Source organism: Mus musculus, chromosome X, assembly GCF_000001635.26.
Source record: "Mus musculus strain C57BL/6J chromosome X, GRCm38.p6 C57BL/6J".
NCBI lineage: Eukaryota > Metazoa > Chordata > Mammalia > Rodentia > Muridae > Mus > Mus musculus.
Window position 1 is genome coordinate 138,501,900 of NC_000086.7, and position 18,943 is coordinate 138,520,842.

At 37.5% G+C, this 18,943-nt stretch overlaps 1 protein-coding gene across 1 annotated transcript in view; it reads left to right on the plus strand.

Annotated features, from left to right (window-relative positions):
- Il1rapl2 (interleukin 1 receptor accessory protein-like 2) overlaps window positions 1-18,943 on the plus strand; it is a 1,278,324-nt gene that overhangs the window by 931,146 nt on the left and 328,235 nt on the right. The window contains exon 6 of the mRNA NM_030688.2: window positions 3,085-3,159. Within this exon, the coding sequence (NP_109613.1) occupies window positions 3,085-3,159 (75 nt within the window). The remainder of the gene's footprint in view (window positions 1-3,084; window positions 3,160-18,943) is intronic.

Sequence of the window (18,943 nt, forward strand, 5' to 3'; positions counted from 1 at the left end):
AAATATTGTAAACTTCATTGAGATTTGTCTAAATTGACTAAAACTTGAACTGACTCTTTTATAGTTCTAGGACACCACATCAGACCCATATGCTAATGCATTTAAAACATGTTTGATATTTGAACATATACATATAAGATACTTAACATTATCCCTTAATATAAATAAATATGACTTTAGTAATTGATATTTAATTGTGAAATTGAACTAAATATCTCTGGAGATCATGTTGAGGGTATGTCTAGGAGCCAACAATGTCCCTAGATTTATATCCTCCTGAGACTCGAGAAGCTTGTCATTTCTGCACATGAAGCACATTCCTTCCATTCCCTGTCTGCCATTATACTCAAAAATTTACTGATGTGAATTTGCAAAAAAAAAAAAATTAAGAACACTCTCCAGAGACCCTTGGTGTCTATGATTTGGATATGTAAGAAAAAATAGGAATAATTCTATAGGGAAATAAAAATTACTTTTTATATAAATGAGATGTAAATTGTCTGTAATTTACTTCACTTCAACCATGTTTTTAAAGCATACTACATGTATACTACTCCAAGTATATTATTTATTTTATTTGTAAGGTCATACCATAATTACATCATTCCCCTTTCCCTTTTCTTCTTCCAAACCTACCCATCAATACTCATTATTTTTCTCAGAATTCATGCCCTCTTTTTATTTAATTTTGTTACATACATATATGTGTATATATGCATATATGTATATTCCTGAATATATTCCTTCTCAGTCTGCATAATATCACTTGAATGTTATGTGGGCCACACATTCTGCAATCCCCATATCTCCCACTATTCCTCAGCAAACAAATTCCTCATCTTAGTGGAAACCACTTTTATAAATATGTGTATACCTATATATATGTGTGTGTGTGTGTGTGTGTACATATATGTGTGTATATATATATATGTATATATATAATAAAATATATAAATATATATCACATCTGATGTGATTGTATTTTGAATTCAGATATTTAAGCTTTTATTCTTTATATTCTAAAAATAATTAAAGATCATATTATTAAAAATGACTGGAAAGAATACAATATGAAGATAATATAATAGACATTTAGGTCTGTGTAAATTTTCCACAAATATGTTTGATTTTTAAATTGTTTAAGTTTTGTAAGAGCAATATATGTTGTAGGCTATCAATGAAGACTTATTGAAAAATGCAAACTATTAATTCACTAAAATTTTTCTATCTTGGGTAATTAAGCAAGATGGAGCTTATGCCATACAAATCTATTTTCTCCATATCTTTCTGGTATATTTTTGATTATGAACAATTAGTTTTGAGAATATCAACAGAATTTTGTATTTCTATAACCTTAAGCATCCTGAAGCAAGACACCACTTTCTCTTCTAGACTTGTAAATATGAGACATCCCTTTCATATCAGCAGCAATTTCCTAAAAAGCCAATTAAGAAAGGTTTAGCAATAATCTTTTATAACCTAGCCCAGTGCTAGTCCTCTTGTGTATTATAAAGATCTATAAAACATTTTAAATTGGTAAAAGCAGTTATACAGCTTAAGCAATACATAAATACAGTAAGTATTGAACTGAAATCAGGCTATGAATAACAGGGTGAAATAAGGTTGTCTCTATGACAACAGTACAATTATCTTTATGTACTCCAAGCACTCTAGTTGATTTCTTCTAGTTACCTCTGGTTTGTTTCTTCTTTTTCTTTCTTTTAATTTTCCAGACTCCATCCTTGTCTCACTCATTGTTTGCCCTGCCTCAACTGTAGTACTGTGTCGTTTTGTTTTGTTTTGTCTTGTCCTGTTTTTGACAGGATTTCTCTGTGTAGCCCTGGCTGTCCTGGTACACACTCTGCAGACCAGGCTGGCCTTGAACTCAGAAATCCGCCTGCCTTTGCCTCCAGAGTGCTGGGATTAAAGGCGTGTGCCACCACGCCCCGCTAGTACTGTGTTTTCTTATCTACCTGTGTTCTCCCCCAGCATGTATCTCACATACTAAGTTAATCATCATTAGATTCACTACCTTTGAGTCATTGTTTTATTCCAAGAATTAACAATGACACTTTAGCCTACCACCTCATATCCAAATCTATCTGCAGATTTCTTATGATCCTTAAGAATTTCATCCTTCACTATCTATGTACTTTCATGTCCATTTTGTATTGTTTCTGTCATGAGCAATTGGATTTCTGCATCACCCATTCAGTTACTTCTCATCAGACCACTCTTTTGTATGCAAATCATTCTTGATATCTTTATCACTATGATATGGATTGTGTTGTTAAGTTTCCCTTAATTTCTTCTTTACTCTCTGCATTCCCATTTTCTTTTCATTCTTTAAGTTTCACATGGGCATCAAGGTCCCTTCATAAAACTTCCTCCTGATTCTCTCAACCAGCATTGACCCCTCTTTTCTCCAAGTCATGTATGTATATATTTCTTACTATGTAGGTGCTGCAACTACAGCCTTTCATTAGATTTCATCATGGTTTGTTCTCTTTTTATTTTGTGCTAGATTATAAATTGAGATCAAAGAAGCATATTTTATTTCCTTGTCTGTTAACCCAAAACATCTGACTTGGTAAACAAAAGATTCTGGCTTTTAAAAATCTGTCACTAAAGAATCTATCTCTCCTTTCTTTTATCACAGAAGATTAAGGCACAGAATGGGTATGAAGTAGACTCTTAGAAGCCTTTTGCCTCGGGAAATCTCCACTGCAATTCATTAAGACTATTTAGTGCCAGAGAGTAAATATGAGAATGTGATGTTTCTCTGATTTTACTTTCAAACAATACACTTCTTGATATAGAAATGCTTATAAAAATGCATCCAAAATAAATAGTCCATTTGTTGTACATGTTGAAAAATACAGCTGTGGAGATAGCGTAACTTAAATGAATTAATGGTGCTCTAAAATTCCTGGGAAATGGATATTGTACCCAAGTACAAACCTGTCTAATAAATGTTTACACACCATCAAGTCTAAAAACATTCAATATCATACATGGTAGAATATTCTTTACCCTATAATTTGTCTCAATTTTTCCATTACTTTCTTTCATTTTCTCTTCTAGCTTTACTCACAGACAAGCCTCCCAAGCCATTGTTCCCCATGGAAAATCAGCCAAGTGTTATAGATGTCCAGCTGGGTAAGTTTCCTTCTGGGAATAATAATAGATCCTAAACTTGTTCTCTGTTAACAGATGGGGAAAATTGCACGAACCAGGAAAGGTTTATTGCCACTGTTATTACATGCAAATCAATTTGTGTTCTGCTCATTTATAACCCTGGCATTCAGTACAATAGCAGTTTAAGGGAATGAGTTTGTATTGCATCAAGGAATGGTAATACTAATTTGTTACACTGTGTATTAAGTGTGCTGTACGACAGAGCTCTTTAACTCTGTGATTGATAGATTCATAGTCGTCTTGTATTGGTGATTGGTACAGAAATATTTTCATACATGTCAGCCAAAAAAAAATTATTTGGAGACCATTAACTTCTGGAGGCTAAGCACTTCATAAAAGACACTGCACAGTGCAGCCTTTAAAATGATTTGATAATATTATTTCAACAACACAATCCAGTGCTATTTAAAATCCATTTTAAGGACCTGAATATTTATGAATCATATGATGTCAGGGTCAGTAACAAGTTGATTCATGAATGCTACTGTCTTTTTATAATCTCAAATAAGAACATAAAAGGCTAAGGGTGTGTGTGTGTGTGTGTGTGTGTGTGTGTGTGTGTGTGTAGCCTTTTTCCAATCCTTGTGATTTCAAAGAATTTAGGAATGAAACTCTGTGGTAGACCTCTTTGGTTCTCTTACAAAATGTGGCCTTTAATCTAAACTATATTACTTAACATTTGTGAGCTTTCTCTTATCTTCAGTTTAATCTTAATATTCTCAAGTTTTTCAATTAAAAAACAAAACAAAACAGAACTGAGTAAATTTTAGAAAATCCATGTTCTTTTGCAATTTATGACCTTGATGGGTCCTACCAATTATACAGACAAGCAGGATTAATTAATCCCAATATTCCTTTCTTGGGAAATTTTTTACTCCCATTATGATTTTTTCCAAGCAAACTTGGATTTGGAAAGGTTTATTCAATCTTCAAAAGAGGAGAAAGAAAATTATGTCCCTAAGATTTTGTTCACTACTCTAAAATGTAGTTTTCAAATGCTGTCTACCAACATGGGTACTCAAGTTCAGTCTGTTTTAACCAAATTTGTGCTGTGAGTGGTATAATAATTCCTGTGGATTATTTGTAACATGTACAATATATTTGCTTAGTTTGAACAAGTATTTCAGCACATACTAACCACAGCTCACCAATATTACCACCTTACAAAATTATTACATCAATTTGGTTCTGATACAAAGTCAAATTTTAATTCTGAAAAAAAAAAAAGACAGATGGAGAAATGCCCAATTATCCAAGAAAAGCTGTTTTCTATGAAACATTGGAATAACCATATTGTTTTTAAAGTAAAACAAAATTGGTCACTAGATCTACTGCACTTCAACAAGCACAGTGTTCAATAATTTGAAAACTTTTTATTTCTCCACCACCATTTCTTTGAATGAGAGATCATTTTGTAAGTTCCTTATATTCCCAAATAGTAAAGATGCTATTATAAGCACTGTAAACATCAACTCCTGATCTTAATGGGAGATTTGTAGTCATAATGATAAACACTTGAAAAAATATCACTACAGGAAAAAAGAAATAGAGAAAGATAATGGTTTATTGTATGCCTCCATTTATGGCTGAGGAAATTTAAATTTCAATACAGTATGGTAGTGTTGGTAAGATACTTTAGTATATGTTAGAATGCTTGTTGTGCTAAACATGTTGAATTTCAAATTGTAGTGTCAAAGGTCAATACTTTTGTAATAATGACAACCTCTAGAAATTATGTTATACCAGATTCTCAAGTTTATTCTCAAACCTATTCTGCTTTAGACATACTCAAACTAGAGCAAAATTTTAGAAGTTCCCAAAGAATGCAACAGACCAATCCAAATACCTAAGTATTTTATCAAATGTGGGTCTGCTAAATGCATTCTTTTAAAATTTGAGGCAATACTGGGTTAAGATAAACATATGTGTTTCTGCTGCTCCTACCATATGATTGTGGTTTTTGTTAGTCTCCTGGCTCTTGTGGGATAAGCTTGTCTTAGAGAGTATGACAAACAATGTTTTGAGATTCTAGAAGCTAGGTTGAGAGAAACTTGCTGATTCCTTTCAGTCACTTGATTAACTGTAAAACCACTATTCTACATGAAACTCACTCAAGCCACATGGGTGTGACATCAATCAGATGGAAGGAAAAATCCAGTAAGTATCAAGGCATCAGACATTTAAATGAAGAAACTGTTTTGGAAATGAAGTATCAAGCCCAACTGTTCTAGCACATGCATAGTTTTTACATCTGACAAAAAATAATGTCTTCAAGAAACTCAACTCATTGACAGTGGCCAATTAAATAGAGATACTTTGCTAGGCAATGTTATACTACTATTTAAAAGAAGAACAATTGGGTTGTCTACAGCATTTTCAATTCCATTTCCTCCACTCCAGAAAAAAAGCTCACTCATTATGCAAAAAGGAGATTTTATGGGAAACATTGAGCATGAATTTCCAGGTAGCTTTAGAAACATGGTTTGGAATAATTATAAGGAGTCTGTTTTCAGTTTTGCCTGTTCCTAAATGTAATTTTTGAGCAAAAATAAATTCTTTTTAATACACAGATTTGGTATCAGTAAAGATATTTTGTTGTGTCTCTAGAGGAAAATAAAAGTCTCAACTTCCTTTCTGCTATAGTGTAATTCATTAGTCATCCACAAGGTTCTAGAAATTTACATACATTTTTGCTGACGTAGTGATGACAGTTTGGTTGTTGCTAAATTGTGTTCGCATTATCATGCTGAAAGAAGATTAATCTTAACTGAATAACCATACACTTTGAGATGATAAACACATTCTTTTTTTTTTAATTGGGTATTTTCCTCATTTACATCTCCAATGCTATCCCAAAAGTCCCCCATACCCTACCCCCTACTACCCTACCCACCCACTCCCACTTCTTGGCCCTGGTGTTCCCCTGTACTGAGGCATATAAAGTTTGCAAGACCAATGGGCCTCTCTTTCCACTGATGGCCGGCTAGGCCATCTTCTGATACATATGCAGCTAGAGACACGAGCTCCAGGGCATACTGGTTAGTTCATATTGTTGTTCCACCTATAAAGTTGCACATGCCTTTAGCTCCTTGGATACTTTCTCTACAGAGACAAAGTTTGGAGCTGAGACAAAAGGATGGACCATCTAGAGACTATCATATCCGGGAATCCATCCCATAATCAGCCACCAAACGCAGACACCATTGCATACACTAGCAAGATTTTGCTGAAAGGACCCTGATATAGCTGTCTCTTGTGAGACTATGCCGGGGCCTAGCAAACACAGAAGTGGATGCTCACAGTCAGCTATTGGATGGATCACAGGGCCCCCAATGGAGGAGATAAACACATTCTTAACAAAATAATACGAAAACTACTACTCCTGTATAACAAGCTTATGCAGCTGAAGCTGTCTGGAATAATGCTCAAAATATAAACAGAAAAAAGAATGAACACCAAGAATGTGTAAATCCAATATTTTCCTACTTTCTGTTTATTTTCTTTCTCTGACAGTAAGTTTAGCTTTATATTTAAGAAATAAACTTTACTATACCAATGTTAGTAATTTCCTCAACAGATGAAAAAGAAAGCATGTAATATTTTTCCCAAGAACTACTAACATTGAGTATAATTTATACTGCTGTTTTTAATAACAATATTAAAACATAGGGGCATATGTAATACATGAAGTGTATTTCTGTTAGATAATGTCTTTCCTACAAACTACTTGTAGTGGCTATTCCTGGTTGTCAACTTGACAATATTTGGAATGAACTACAATCCGGAATTGGAAGGCTCACCAGTGACCCTTATCTGGAGGCTTGGAGATCCTTATCTGGATCTTGGTTTGAAGATCTTGAGCCATAGTGGCTATGGATTCCAGAAGATTGAATCTCCGAGTTAAGGAACACACCTTTAATCTGGCTATGCCTTTCATCTGGGATTAAAGGTGTGGTGGAACACACCTTTAATCTGGGCTACACCTTTTGCTGGAGACAATATAAGGACATTGGAAGAAGGGAGTCTAGCTCGAGCCCTTGCTCCTTCGCCTGCTTGCTGCGTGAGACTGAGTAACTGCTAGATCCTTGGACTTCCATTCACAGCTGCGACTGAACCATTGTTGGGAATTGGGCTGCCGACTGTAAGTCATCAATAAATTCCTTTACTATTTAGAAATTATCCATAAGTTCTGTGACTCTAGAGAACCCTGACTAATACAGAAGTTGGTACCAGGAGTGGTTCTAGAGTAACAGAAGTACAAGGATGAATCTTTTAAAATACTGGAATTGGCTTGTTGATCCACCAGCACTTTCAAATATTGAAACCTCTCCAGATTCTCTCCCTCCTGGGAGCTCAGAGAATTTTGAAGACCCATGGTTGAAACTATATTTCGAACTTAAAGAAGCTAATGCCCTTGATTTTCTTAATGAATTAGGTGATTCAGTGCACAAAGCTTTCTACAAGATGGGGAAAAAATCGAAAAATGATTTTACTGGCTGGCTGCTCTTAGTATCTGTGGAAAAAATGATGAATGAAAGGAAGGAGTTGTGTGATAAAATCGAAAGGCTCCAGACACAAGTAAACGATCTAAAAGTTGCTAAGTGTGTCCTTGAGGAGAATCTTCTCTCTTGTAGCAATAGAGCTCAAGTTGCAGAAAATCAAACAGAAACTCTCATTGTAAGGTTGGCTGAACTACAGAGAAAATTCAAGTCTCAGCCTCAGAGTGTGTCGACAGTTAAAGTAAGGGCTCTAATTGGCAAAGAATGGGATCCTACAACATGGGACGGGGATGTGTGGGAAGACCATGTTGAAGCTGAGAATTTTGAATCCTCAGATTCTCAAGGGTTTGCCCCACCTGAGGAAGTAGTACCCTCAGCCCCACCTCTTGAAATAATGCCTTCCCCACATGAGGAAATTAATTTTGCAGAGTCTGCTCACGGCCCACCAATAGTTTCTTCTAGACCTGTAACCAGACTCAAAGCAAAACAGGCTCCTAGAGGGGAGGTAGAAAGTATAGTCCATGAGGAAATTCGCTACACTACTAAGGAGCTTAATGAGTTTGCTAATTCATTCAAGCAGAAACCTGGTGAATATGTGTGGGAATGGATTTTAAGGGTGTGGGATAAGGGTGGAAGGAACATAAAACTAGAGCAGGCTGAGTTTATTGACATGGGTCCTCTGAGTAGAGATTCTAGGTTTAATACGGAAGCTCGCATAGTTAAAAAAGGTGTCAAAAGTTTGTTTGAATGGTTGGCTGAGGTGTTTATCAAAAGATGGCCTACTGGAAATGACTTGGAGATGCCTGATATTCCGTGGCTTAGTGTTGATGAAGGGATTTTAAGACTTAGGGAAATTGCAATGCTAGAGTGGATATATTGTGTAAAGCATAATTGTCCACAATGGGAAGGTCCAGAAGATATGCCTTTCACCAGCTCTATAAGACGCAAATTGGTGAGAGGGGCACCAGCACATTTGAAGGGTTTTGTTCTTTCCCTTTTCCTTGTGCCAGATCTTAGCATTGGAGATGCTTCTGCTCAATTAGATGAATTAAATTCACTGGGTTTAGTTGGATCCCGAGGTAACAAGGGCCAGGTGGCAGCATTGAATCGCCGGAGACAAGGTGATCCTAGTTATTATAATGGACAGCGTAGACAAAAGAATGTTTATAATAACATACCCAGTAATGGTCAGCACAGGAGAGGTGAAATTTATAATGGCATGACTCGCTTGGACCTTTGGCACTGGCTAATCAATCATGGTGTTTCCAGGAATGAAATACATAGGAAGCCTACTGCATATTTGTTTGATCTGTATAAGCAGAAAAATTCTCAAACAAATGAAAGAAAGGCTACATTAGATCGTGGTAAACAGCAATCTCGGCCAGTGAATCAATTTCCAGACTTGAGACAGTTTGCAGATCCGGAACCCCTTGAATGAAGGGGTGGCCAGGTTCCTCTGAGGAAGGATCTTGATAAGACACTCAAAGGTTTTGCTGTTACCCTTTCTCCAGTTCTTCCCCAGAGGGACCTACGGCCTTTTACAAGGGTAACTGTACACTGGGGAAAAGGAAATAATCAGACTTTTCGGGGTCTGCTGGATACTGGTTCTGAGTTGACACTGATCCCAGGGGATCCCAAGAAACATTGTGGCCCTCCAGTTAAAGTAGGGGCTTATGGAGGGCAGGTGATTAATGGAGTTTTGACTGATGTCCGACTCACAGTAGGTCCAGTAGGTCCCCGGACACATCCTGTGGTGATTTCCCCAGTTCCAGAATGTATAATTGGGATAGATATACTCAGAAATTGGCAGAATTCTCATATTGGTTCCCTGAACTGTAGAGTGAGGGCTATTATGGTTGGAAAGGCCAAATGGAAGCCTTTAGAGTTGCCTTTGCCAAAGAAAATAGTGAATCAAAAACAGTATCGTATTCCTGGAGGCATTGCAGAAATTACTGCCACTATCAAGGACTTGAAAGACGCAGGGGTGGTGGTTCCCACCACATCTCCGTTTAACTCTCCTATCTGGCCAGTGCAGAAAACAGATGGATCATGGAGAATGACAGTTGATTATCGAAAACTAAATCAGGTAGTAACTCCAATTGCAGCTGCTGTACCAGATGTAGTTTCGTTACTTGAGCAAATTAACACATCTCCTGGCACCTGGTATGCGGCTATTGATCTGGCAAATGCCTTCTTCTCAGTACCTGTCCATAAGGACCACCAGAAGCAATTTGCTTTCAGTTGGCAAGGCCAACAGTATACCTTCACAGTTTTGCCTCAAGGATATATTAACTCTCCTGCCCTGTGTCATAATTTAGTTAGAAGGGATCTTGATCGTTTGGATCTTCCACAAAATATCACATTGGTGCACTATATTGATGACATTATGCTGATTGGAACAAGTGAGCAGGAAGTAGCAACCACTTTGGACTCATTGGTAACACATATGCGTATCAGAGGATGGGAAATAAATCCAACCAAAATTCAAGGACCATCTACCTCAGTGAAATTCTTAGGAGTCCAGTGGTGTGGGGCATGCAGAGATATTCCTTCTAAGGTGAAAGATAAATTATTGCACCTGGCCCCTCCTACAACCAAGAAAGAAGCACAACGTTTAGTGGGTCTATTTGGATTCTGGAGACAACACATCCCTCACTTGGGTGTGTTACTTAGGCCTATTTACCAAGTGACTCGGAAAGCTGCTAGCTTTGTGTGGGGCCTGGAACAGGAGAAGGCCCTTCAACAGGTCCAGGCTGCTGTGCAGGCTGCTCTACCACTTGGACCATATGACCCAGCAGACCCGATGGTACTTGAGGTGTCTGTGGCTGATAGAGATGCTGTTTGGAGCCTCTGGCAGGCCCCTGTAGGTGAATCACAGAAAAGACCTTTGGGATTTTGGAGCAAAGCTCTGCCATCATCTGCAGACAACTATTCTCCCTTTGAAAAACAGCTCTTGGCCTGCTATTGGGCCTTAGTGGAAACTGAACGTTTGACAATAGGACACCAAGTTACTATGCGACCTGAACTACCCATCATGAGCTGGGTACTATCAGACCCTGCAAGTCATAAAGTGGGACGCGCACAGCAGCAGTCTATTATCAAATGGAAGTGGTATATACGTGATCGGGCCAGAGCAGGTCCTGAAGGCACAAGCAAGTTACATGAAGAAGTTGCTCAAATGCCTATGGTTTCTACTCCTGTTACAATGCCATCTGCTGCCAAGCATGCACCTATAGCCTCATGGGGTGTTCCCTATGATCAACTGACCGAAGAGGAGAAGACTAGAGCCTGGTTTACTGATGGCTCTGCACGTTATGCAGGCACCACCCAGAAGTGGACAGCTGCAGCATTACAACCCCTTTCTGGGACAACCTTGAAAGACACAGGTGAAGGGAAATCTTCACAGTGGGCAGAACTTCGGGCAGTACACATGGTATTACAGTTTGTTTGCAAGAAGAAATGGCCAGATGTACGATTATACACTGACTCATGGGCTGTAGCCAATGGATTGGCTGGATGGTCAGGGACTTGGAAAGATCACAATTGGAAAATTGGTGAGAAAGACATCTGGGGAAGAAGTATGTGGATAGATCTCTCCAAATGGGCAAAGGATGTGAAGATATTTGTGTCCCATGTAAATGCTCACCAAAAGGTGACTTCAGCTGAGGAGGAGTTCAATAATCAAGTGGATAAGATGACCCGTTCTGTGGACAATCAGCCTCTCTCCCCAGCCATCCCTGTCATTGCTCAATGGGCACATGAACAAAGTGGCCATGGTGGTCGAGATGGAGGTTATGCTTGGGCTCAGCAACATGGGCTTCCACTCACCAAGGCTGACCTGGCTACAGCTGCTGCTGATTGCCAGATCTGCCAACAGCAGAAACCAACACTGAGCCCCAGATATGGCACCATTCCTCGAGGTGACCAGCCAGCAACCTGGTGGCAGGTTGACTACATTGGACCACTTCCTTCGTGGAAAGGACAGCGTTTTGTTCTTACTGGAATAGATACTTATTCTGGTTATGGATTTGCCTTTCCTGCACGTAATGCCTCTGCTAAAACCACCATTCATGGACTGACAGAATGCCTTATCTATCGTCATGGTATTCCACACAGTATTGCTTCTGACCAAGGAACTCATTTCACAGCCAGAGAAGTACGACAGTGGGCCCACGATCATGGAATACACTGGTCTTACCACATTCCCCATCATCCTGAAGCAGCTGGGCTGATAGAAAGATGGAATGGCCTTTTGAAGACGCAGTTACAGCGCCAATTAGGTGGTAACAGCTTGGAAGGCTGGGGTAGAGTTCTTCAGAAGGCAGTATATGCTTTGAATCAGCGCTCGATATATGGTACAGTTTCACCCATAGCCAGGATTCATGGGTCCAGGAATCAAGGGGTGGAAAAAGGAATAGTTCCACTTACTATCACTCCTAGTGACCCTCTAGGAAAATTTTTGCTTCCTGTCCCCATAACTCTAGGTTCTGCTGGCTTAGAAGTTTTGGCTCCAGAGAGGGGAGTGCTCCTACCAGGAGCTACAACAAACATTCCATTGAACTGGAAGCTCAAACTTCCCCCTGGTCATTTTGGGCTTCTAATGCCCTTAAACCAACAGGCTAAAAAAGGAATAACAGTGTTAGGAGGGGTGATAGATCCAGATTACCATGGGGAAATTGGATTACCTCTTCACAATGGTGGTAAGCAAGATTATGTCTGGAGTGCAGGAGATCCCTTAGGGCGTCTCTTAGTACTACCATGTCCTGTGATTAAAGTCAATGGGAAACTACAACAGCCTAATCCAAGCAGGATGACAAAGGACGCAGACCCATCAGGAATGAAGGTATGGGTCAATCCTCCAGGAAAAGAGCCAAGACCTGCTGAGGTGCTGGCTGAAGGTGAAGGAAATACAGAATGGGTAGTAGAGGAAGGTAGTTATAAATACCAATTAAGGCCACGTAACCAGTTGCAGAAACGAGGATTATAAAGTAATATGAATGCCCATTGTAAATTTACTGCGTTTGCGATTGTACGAGGGATAGTTATATCATGTTAGGCGTATTTACAACCTTGTTATTGTTTCATGTGAACATGAGATATTATTTGTGTCAAGTTGACAAGGGGTGGATTGTAGTGGCTATTCCTGGTTGTCAACTTGACAATATTTGGAATGAACTACAATCCGGAATTGGAAGGCTCACCAGTGACCCTTATCTGGAGGCTTGGAGATCCTTATCTGGATCTTGGTTTGAAGATCTTGAGCCATAGTGGCTATGGATTCCAGAAGATTGAATCTCCGAGTTAAGGAACACACCTTTAATCTGGCTATGCCTTTCATCTGGGATTAAAGGTGTGGTGGAACACACCTTTAATCTGGGCTACACCTTTTGCTGGAGACAATATAAGGACATTGGAAGAAGGGAGTCTAGCTCGAGCCCTTGCTCCTTCGCCTGCTTGCTGCGTGAGACTGAGTAACTGCTAGATCCTTGGACTTCCATTCACAGCTGCGACTGAACCATTGTTGGGAATTGGGCTGCCGACTGTAAGTCATCAATAAATTCCTTTACTATTTAGAAATTATCCATAAGTTCTGTGACTCTAGAGAACCCTGACTAATACACTACTTTTAGTATGGAACACAAATACATAACCTTCCATCCTGTAGAAGCTTCTGGAACATTTGAAAGTCTATAAGCAAAGTATAACTCAAAAAGTTGAGATCAGTTATCTAATTTTGATTAAAGGTAAATTTGAAAATGTACCCTCGTAGATAGGGATATTTTTTTCTTGGAAGCTTTCTAACTCCTAAAGCTAGCTATAGAGAATCATGTAGAAGGTAGACAAAGGTAAGTTTACTTTATATGTTAAACATTCAACGAGAAGACCTAAGGCTCTAAGGCATATCAGAAAACTTTGGAAAAGTAGAAGAGTTAAAGCAAATGTAATTACCTTGGATGTTTTAAACATCGAATAGTTCTTTAGATGGCTCTCACCTGGTAGAAAAGATTCTTTTTCTTTCTTTTCTAGTTTCATCCAGAATTATTTGGTTTTGCAGGCTGTTTAAATTCCTATTTAATGACAGTGCTATGTACTACTGGATCAAACAGTCTCCATCATAATCATCAGACTCAAATCATCTTTCATCAAAAATCGATTTTTCCAACCAGGCATGGGAGGCAGAGGCAAGTGGATTTCCTTGAGTTTTAGGCCAGCCTGGTCTTTAGGGTGAGTTCCAGGACAGCCAGGGATGTTAAACTCTGTTTTGAAATAACCAAAATCAAACAAGCAATAAAGCAATTTCCACAACATATCTGCTTCTACTAAAATTGAAGGTCTCCTAAGAGACCATTGGAAAAGACTCTATAGAAACAGGAAGCAGAAGGTAAAACTTAATGCAACACAGGAGTAGAAGGCAAAAGTTTGTTTAAAGAGATTAATTGAGCTCCAAATTATGAAATTATCTGTTTAATTTTAAAAAATAGTTTTTTGAAGCAATTTCATTATCTAAGTACATCCATTTTGTTCTTACTAGATGTTAAATGTGTTAAGTTCTGGAGAGGCAGAGGTGAATAAAATGAGGTTTTTGGTATTTAGAGGTTCTCAGTTTAGTAGGGAAGGCAGGTGGATAATCACAATTTCAAAGCAATGTGAGAATTTCTGAAACTGAAATAGAAATTGGTGACTGTTCTTGTGGTAAAATCCCATGTATTGCAAATGTTCGCTCAATATCCTTACATAGACCTGTAAACATAAACACTAGATTTATTAGAAATAATTAATTGTTAACAAGGGTAAAAATGTTAAAACCACAGCCTGACCACTATTTACTTCAATGTGGTAAATATAAAAATTGGGTTAACGGCCTCTTAGTTGGTAAAGTGATTGTCACACAATCAGGAGGACTTGAATTCTGATCCACATAACATTCACATAAACACCAATGTGATAACATGTACCTGTAACCCCAGTGTTAGGTTGGAGCATTGGGGACATATGAAGTCATATGGCATGAAGTTCTAGTCCAATCTGCAAAATCCAGGTTACTGAAAGCCACTGTCTCAAAAAGTAAGGTCAAGAATGCTAAAGATAGCTGAAGCTATTCTTTTGACTACTACATATGCACACATAAGTGACTTCATCTACATTGAGTGCATCTGTACACATACACATGAACAGACACACAGAACCTGAAAGGGGGGATCTATTTATTACATACTTGAGTCAGTTTAATTTATTAGAATTACTCAACTTTCTAAACTTCACAAAGAATAAGCAAAACAATATTAGAATTACTCAACTTTCTAAACTTCTCAAAGAATAAGCAAACCAATATTAGAATTACTCAACTTTCTAAACTTCACAAAGAATAAGCAAACCAAGAGAGATCCCGAATAATTATTGATATGAAAAGCAATACATCATTATTGCATTAAACTATGATATCATTTGTTATTTGAAAGATGTATATTATGATAAGAACCAAAGTATGCATGATGTGATGATGATGACGACGACGATGATGATGATTACTGCAATGAAGATGAAGCTTGAGCCTTGCACATACAGGGCAAATATTTCTACAATAGCTATATTCCTACTCCTATGTTTCTGAGATTTCTCACTATCTAAATCAGTGTGTCCCTGAACACCTCTCTCTTTTTTTTAAGACTTATTTATTTATTACATGCAAGTACACTGTAGCTGTCTTCAGACACTCCAGAAGAGGGAGTCAGATCTCATTACGTGGGTGGTTGGGAGCCACCATGTGGTTGCTGGGATTTGAACTTCAGACCTTCAGAAAAGCAGGCGGGTGCTCTTACCCACTGAGCCATCTCACCAACACCCTCCCCCCGAACTCTCTTAGTAGTCCAAACTAGACCTGAAATAATCATTTTTGCCTCTTGAGTGTTTGAATTATAGGCATGAACTTCTTTCAAATATATTAGTAGAACCAGATATATGTAAACCACTCCTGATGTGTCTGGGTCATATCCTGAAAAATCTATTTATGAGGGAGCAAAAAGTTTCCAATGGTTATTTCATGCCTATATTTACAAAGTATAAATGATACTCAAGGTTATTATCTAAATGATGCAGAGATACCCTCAACTGCGAGGACACATATTCGAATGTGCTAGACTCTTTCTAGATTTGTAGCTACAGTGTAAAATAAACCATGTAAAGTCATTTGTATGATATAAAATTACACACAATATTCAGGTTTTAAGTGAGTATCTACATAGTGTTCTTCCCTAGTTTGTGGTACAAAATTACATTGTGAAAATCATTGCTCTATTTTATTTTTCATTCTCAGACATTTGCAAAGCATCTATTAATCACCGAATGTCATGGATTAGAAGATCGAACTACTAAAATATACTTCAGAATTGATGCTATTGCTGTCAATGCAGACAGAACAAGATTTGGGGGAATGATAGCTGCCCTCAGTGAACACATTCATAAAAATGAATTCATTCTAAAAATAGAAAGTTCGTGTTTTTTAAGTTATTTTTGCCTCTCACTTATGCTTCTTATACAAATGATTTTCATTAATATATTATAGTAGAGCTTTCTGGTCATTTAAAAATACAGCCTTATAGACACCTTTCCGATATTACCTTGCACTTCAGAGTTAGTTGTCAGGTGAGTTTGCCACTTGAAAAGGAATTTGAGCCCTGGTTTCAAAGGTGGAAAGCCAAAAGATCATTCTCTCACTACTTTCTGTTTCCTTACTGTGCCAAATTATGGTAGATATTCACATAATTTCCACAAAGGTGGTTACTCACATTCTGTCCAAAAATCTCTTGGAAAAAAGAAAGAGAGAGCAAAGTAGTGCAGCCAGTATGATTGAACTAAATAAACAACACGCAGAGCATTAAAGGCGCCACAGGTAAGTTGGATGTTGCAAATTTGGCCTTATTACTTATAAGCTGCTTCCTAGCTTAGAAAAATTTTGTAATTACTCACAGACCATTTTCATCATATAAACAATGAGATATTTCTCCAAGAAAGTATACAAAAGCCAATAAATACATTAAAAGATGGGTGCTATAATTAACAATCAACAAAGTATAAATCTAACATCAATACACATCTGCATAAAAACTGTCACCAAATATGCTTTGGTTTAGTTTATAAATAGAGTACTAACCTGGGAGTAAGGCTAATGTATATTTAAAATTTGCATATGATTATAAGACACTTCATTTCCATGAAGAGCTCTGGCCCACTGAGGGCCTATATCAAACTGTTTAATTTTTTCATTAGTTGCAGATGTGTTTATAGTATACCCATTGCTATAACGGCAATTTTCCATTTATAGCCAAGATGTTTAATTACATTTAACTTGTTGGGATGACAACCATAGTATATCTTGAGGCTTACTTTGTTGATGAGTTAGTAATACACGAAAAGTGTGAGCATGGTTCACGATGGGGGTCATAGACTAGAAAAGGAGTCATTATTTAAAGCCCAGTTTGAAAATCTGCTTTTCTCAATTATGGAAAACAATGAAAGTACTCAAGAAGGAAAGCGACTCAGGCTAAATGCTAAATAAGTGATTCAAGGAAGGGGGAAGGTAAATTTTAAGAACGCCTCATAGTTACACTGTGTGTTTTTCCAAAGCACTCAAATAACTTTCAGGCACCATTTAATTGATTTCATTAATAGTTCTGTGAAGTAGGATGAGTATAAGATACTACTAACCATTGGCACGTGTGATGATTAAAGCCTTTATGATGTGCACAGGCAGCTTAGCTGAACATATGCAAGAGGGATCAGTTGCATCACTAGTGAATCACTGATTAATGAGTTAGCTCAGACTTATTACCCTGCTATTATTATACATGCATGAATGTACTACAAAGATTATATATTCAGTTCTCATTATGTCTACTTTCTTTGTCAATGAAGTAGTTTGTTAACCTAAAAACACCTGTTCTCCTAAGTGACCATTTCGTTTATGAAACAAAACAAACTGTATCTGTAAACTTTCCATACTGGTTCTCCATGTGTTTGTTTGTTTGTTTGTTTATTGCTCTCAGTCTTGGTTCCTGAGATTTCAGTTTTTACTACCTTCTGATGTATAAAGAACTCTTAATAAAAGGAAAGTAGAGGACATCAAGTAAGGTGCTCATAGGTTGACAGAACAGGGGATCATACTTCCCTGTAATGTACAAAATTAGTTGAGTGTCAGTTATGTTTTCATGTGTCAAGGCCAAGACCATGGTCACCTTATTTGATGAAACTCTTGTCTCTGCTAAACACTCCTTTGACATTCATTATGTCTGTATATGCTGATAAATGATTCTATTATTTATTGTTCATTTGTCTTTTTCATGAAGATTGTTTTAGTATAAATAATCTACTCTTCATAGTGCTTCAATTTTACCCAATGGTCATAATTCCAAACAGAAGGAAAAGTGAATCTTTCTTATTGTTCAGGATTTTCAACACTTATTACATTTTAATCAGAAAAAATTATAATAATATTTTGAAAACCAAATATTACATCCAGTCAATAAAAAAACACAGACAATTCAATGTAAAATGCTTCAAGTTCCTCCCCTCTATTTCAAAATGTCACTTAATATTTTCCTTTCTCTCTATCTAAGAGAGAGAGGAGTCATCTTATAATTTAAAGTGTCTACCTCTGCTCTTATTTCTCTCATTCTCATAGGTTTTGATAGCAATAAATTATCCCTTTCTGCACCTGCACTTACTAGATTTCTTAGTCAATATACTAAATGGTCTCCCTCACTAAATAAATGAGAATTCATAGATGACTGCAGTATTTGAAATGAGCATTATCACATAGGTAGATAGGCTCCAAGTTGTTAATGCTGTTTGTGGAAGCTTTGAAGGTGTGGCCTTGCTAGAGGAAGGTAAGCTTTGAGATCTCAGAGCCTCTACCACTCTGTTTTCTCTCTCTCTCCTTTTTGGTTATGGTTCAGGATATAAACATTCACCATTGAGTTCCTGCTGCCATGTCTGCTGCTTGCTTCCATGATTGACTCTTTTCCCTCTGGAATCATAAATCCAAATAGAAACTTCCTTTTGCAGTTGAGTTGTCTTGGCCATGGAGTTTTACAATAGCAACAGAAAAGTAACTAATCTGATGATTAATGAAGTTGACATTGCCATGTAGCAGAGTAAGAAGACCCACACAATTTTCCCCCAAAAGAATGGGAAGCTTGGAATTTCATAAGTTCATTCTTTTTAATAGCTGAGTAGTACTCCATTGTGTA